The sequence below is a fragment of the Coenobita brevimanus genome, chromosome 27 (assembly GCF_032717465.1).
Source record: "Coenobita brevimanus isolate Jiangsu-jjx chromosome 27, ASM3271746v2, whole genome shotgun sequence".
NCBI lineage: Eukaryota > Metazoa > Arthropoda > Malacostraca > Decapoda > Coenobitidae > Coenobita > Coenobita brevimanus.
The window spans coordinates 4,283,253-4,287,524 of NC_136980.1; the positions used below are offsets into that span (position 1 = coordinate 4,283,253).

At 54.3% G+C, this 4,272-nt stretch overlaps 1 protein-coding gene across 1 annotated transcript; it reads left to right on the forward strand.

The window, feature by feature from the left end:
* The first annotated feature begins 550 nt into the window (after nucleotides 1-550).
* On the forward strand, nucleotides 551-2,438 carry LOC145394354 (uncharacterized). The gene is made up of 2 exons (XM_080268229.1): nucleotides 551-1,971; nucleotides 2,354-2,438. Exons 1-2 carry the CDS (start codon nucleotides 551-553, stop codon nucleotides 2,436-2,438), a joined length of 1,506 nt encoding a protein of 501 aa, XP_080124355.1.
* Nucleotides 2,439-4,272: the final 1,834 nt, after the last annotated feature.

Sequence of the window (4,272 nt, forward strand, 5' to 3'; positions counted from 1 at the left end):
CGGGGGTAGGGTTGCAAGATGTTGACCAAAAACGACCCGGGACGAGGTCATAGAGTGTGATCTCAGGGATAAGGGACTGAATAGGGTGGCTACCAGAGATCGAGCAGCATGGAGAGCCGCCTTTTAGGTGAACAAGGGCGACGCATGCAAGCGTGTTGGAGCCTTGATAAACGAAACGAATGAGCGAATCTTAGTATTGCTCCTTATGTTATTGCTGTTAACAGTATCAATATTAAAAAGATACGAATGACGTAGGGAGTAATAAGGAAAATCAATTGTTTCAAAACAGGTGCTACGAATGTTCCTTTCAACAGGAATATTACAGTAGTACGACCCTAAGCTGTGTCACTGTGGGTTCCTTCCTTTTCAGCAGTCATACATTACTGATGTATTGATAAGATACTAACTGTTGACTGTCTTGTGTTGCTTTAGTACGTAGTGATGTGTTGTAGATGTATTATTAACTGTGTACCCTTTTAGTACGTAGTGATGTGTGGAATTATTACTAACTGTGTCCCGTCTTGTGTTGCAGGGGAAGCATGGCGTGCAGATGACCGGGGGTGGCGTGAAGGGTGATGGCGGGGAGGAGTACCGGCGCGGGGTGGGTGGCGCGGGGCGGGAGCGGTACTACACCCGCGACTACCCACTACCGCGCCATGACTACCCCCCACGGGACTTCCTGCCTGAGAAGCTGGACCCACTCTACCCACGCCACAAAGAGGAGTTCTTCAGCCACCGGCCCAAGGAGCGTGATGACCCGTACTGCCCCACCACGCCCGACGACCCGTTCCCCCGGCCCGCCGCGCGCCCACCTCGTCTATCCCAAGATCGCTTCCCCAGGATCCAGGACTACCCCCAGCAGCCGCCCACGCCTGAAGCCCGGAGTGGCGCGGGCGGCCTCTACGGACTGGGCGGCGGAGAGCGGGTGTCACGCCTGCTGGATCTGTACGGCACGCTGGACGGACGGGGCGGGGCTGCGGGTGTGGGCGGCGCGGGTGGTGGGGAGGACACAGCGGGGCCTGGCACGGCGGGGTCGCGGTCGCATCATGACCTCTATGGCTCACTGGACGGCCGATCCTCTCGACTATCCGACATCTTCCCTGCCACCGACCGCACCCGTCAGTCCACCGACTTCCGGCAGGACGAGACGCGTTCGTTATCGGGTCGGGATGTACTGGTGGAGATGTACCGCCGCCGAGAGCTGCCGCCCGCGCCGCCAGAGTACCGACTGGAGTACCGCCCGCGGCACGACTTCCGCGGCCCACCCAAGCCTCAGCCACCGCCACCACAGAGCCAGCACGACCAAGACGTGATAGAGAACCCCATGTACAACGTGAGGGGCCCACCCCGCTCCCTGGGCCCCAGCCCGCGACCCACCCAACAGGCCCCACCCACACCCAAGCCCACCCACCACCAACACCACCCCCTCCACCCCGGCCACCCCCACACGCCCGCCCACCAGCACCATCACCCCGCCCTCCAGCAGCAGCAGCTCCACGCACCACAACCACTGCAGACCACTAGCCCGCACCTCCAGCCCCATCCTGCCCAGCACCCAGCACAACACCCCTCCCAGCATCCTTCTCAGCATCCTTCGCAGCACCCTTCTCAGCACCCGCCCCAGCACCCACCTCAGCATCCCTCTCAACATCCCTCTCAACATCCCTCGCAACATCCCTCGCAGCATCCATCACAGCACCCTTCACAGCACCCCACCCAGCACCCTTCTCAACACTCCCAGCATCCTTCCCAGCACCCCTCGCAGCACCCAGCCCAACACCCCTCCCAGCATCCGGTGACCCACCCCGTGCAGCACCCCACCACACACCCCACGTCCCACCCCGTCTCCCACACGGCGCCCCACACCGGTCCTGGGCATAGCGGCCCAGGGCGGCCAGTGGGACAGGAGCGGCAGGACCCACGCTACCCCAACCATCCCAGCCCTGCCCTCACCCAGGACGACGCTCTCAGGTACGTCTCATTACAGTACACTGCAGCACACTCTTACATTATAGTAGTATTTCACATCCCTACCTGATCTTGTGTTAAAACTATTCTCCTTACACTAACTTTCTATCGCAGCAAATAGGTACAAGTCACTGCACTCCACACACACACACATTTGTAATACTTCTTCCGGTGATGCTCGCAGGCAGGGCTAACTGCACTCCATCCTCACATGTGTAATGCTTCGTTATTCTTACTTGATCTTCATTCCATTCTGTTCCAAGAACTATTCTCGTCGATATCATTCTTTTTATCCTTGTTGTTGTCTGCCTGCGCTGTTTTTCCTTTCTGTATCCTATCAGTTGTGTTCATACATAACTAACGTCCATACTAATGCTTGTGACAGAGGCCTCGACTTCCTACTGTGTATTCATGACTCTTTAGATAGATCCTTAACTCCAAACTGTACTCTGGACGTCAGGATACACTAGATTCTTTGTGAAAGTTAGTCAGGGTTAAGAGGAGAAAGAGGCGGCAAGGGTTAGAAGCAGAAAAACAAGGCTGGGGTTAGAAGCAGCGAAAGAAAGTTAGTTTAGGTTAAAAGCGGGAGACGGTTAGTGAGGTTAGGTTAGAAGGAATGGAAGAAAGTTTGGTAGGGAAAAGTTTTGGTCTGGGTTGTTGTAGTTGTGATTTTGTTGGTTATACGAACGCACATGTGTACGTAAAATATACGTACACATTTGCTTCTCTCTCTCTCTCTCTCTCTCTCTCTCTCTCTCTCTCTCTCTCTCTCTCAAGGTAGTATTGAGGTATCAGAATTCGATGAAGGTTTGACCATTCCTTACTGCCCTCTCTCTCTCTCTCTCTCTCTCTCTCTCTCTCTCTCTCTCTCTCTCTCTCTGAGAGGGAGAAGGATGGGAGAGGGTGAGGGAGAGAATAGGAGGGAGAGTGAGGAGGAGGACAGGAGGGAGGGAGGGAGAGAATGTGAGCGGGAGAGGGAAGTAGATGAGGAGAGAGATAAAAGAGTCTAGACAAAAACCACACCCACAGTTGCCACCACCAACACCACCACAACAACTTCCACCACCACCACCACAATCTCTACCACCACCACCACAACCTCTACTACCACCACCACCACCACCACCACAACCTCTACCACCACCACCACAACCTCTACTACCACCACCACCACCACCACCACAACCTCTACCACCACCACCACCATCACCACAGTCACAACCATCATCACCGCCTCCACCACCACAAGACTATCACAACAGCTGCCACCACTGCCACAACCACAACCGCACTCACCACCACCACCACAATACCAGTTTAGCTACTATGACCATCACAGGTACCACAGCCATCACCATCATCACCACAATTACCACAGTAAGGCCACATCCACAACCACCATCACTACCGCAACTACCACCACCACATCCCCTACCACAACCACTACCACAATGTATTTTCTCATGATTTGTGGGAGGCCGTGTATGAACTAACGCACGCACACGCAACCTCCACACATGCAACTCAAGCACACACACACACACACACACACACACACACACACACACAGTATATAAATGTTGCAGTATCTGTTCAGCGATTATGTACAATCTCTCTCTCTCTCTCTCTCTCTCTCTCTCTCTCTCTCTCTCTCTCTCTTTCTCTCTCAGTACATCACGCCTCTTCGTTAATCCCGTCCACCAGCGACACCCGGCAACTCCTTCTCACCAAGCTATATAAACCAGGGAGAGGCCGCTCGAGCTCAGTATTGGATGGAACTTACGAGGGTCTGGGGTTAATATTTCTCTTCACTAACTCTTCGACGTTATTGTCCCTGATGTTCGTGGTTTGGGGTGAAATATCTGAAAATTATAAACTTGGGGATGTTAGTGTAGGCTGGTTTTATATTTTGGGTTGGTCAGTTGATTTTGGAAAGATTTTTGGATCATTGTAATTTTTTGTCCTTCAGTTTTACTTGTATCTGTTTGCTCTGTACCCCACCCCACCCCCACCCTTCCTCGTCTCCTCGCTCGCTCCACTCGCCCCGCCCTTCCTCAGCTCTCTCCCACTCCTCTCCCCACCACCCTTCCCTCTCCCCTTCCCTCTCTCACCGTCTCGATCCACTTCCCTCTCTCCAACCCTTTTTCCCCTCTCGTCTCCCCTCTCCTCCTTCTTCCCTTCCCTCTCCTCTCCCCTCTCCCACAACCTCTCTTCTCTCCCTCACTGTCTCCCTCAACTTCCCCTCCTTTCCCTCTGCGTTCTCTACTTTTCCCCCTCCCATTCCACTCCTCTCCCTTAATCTCC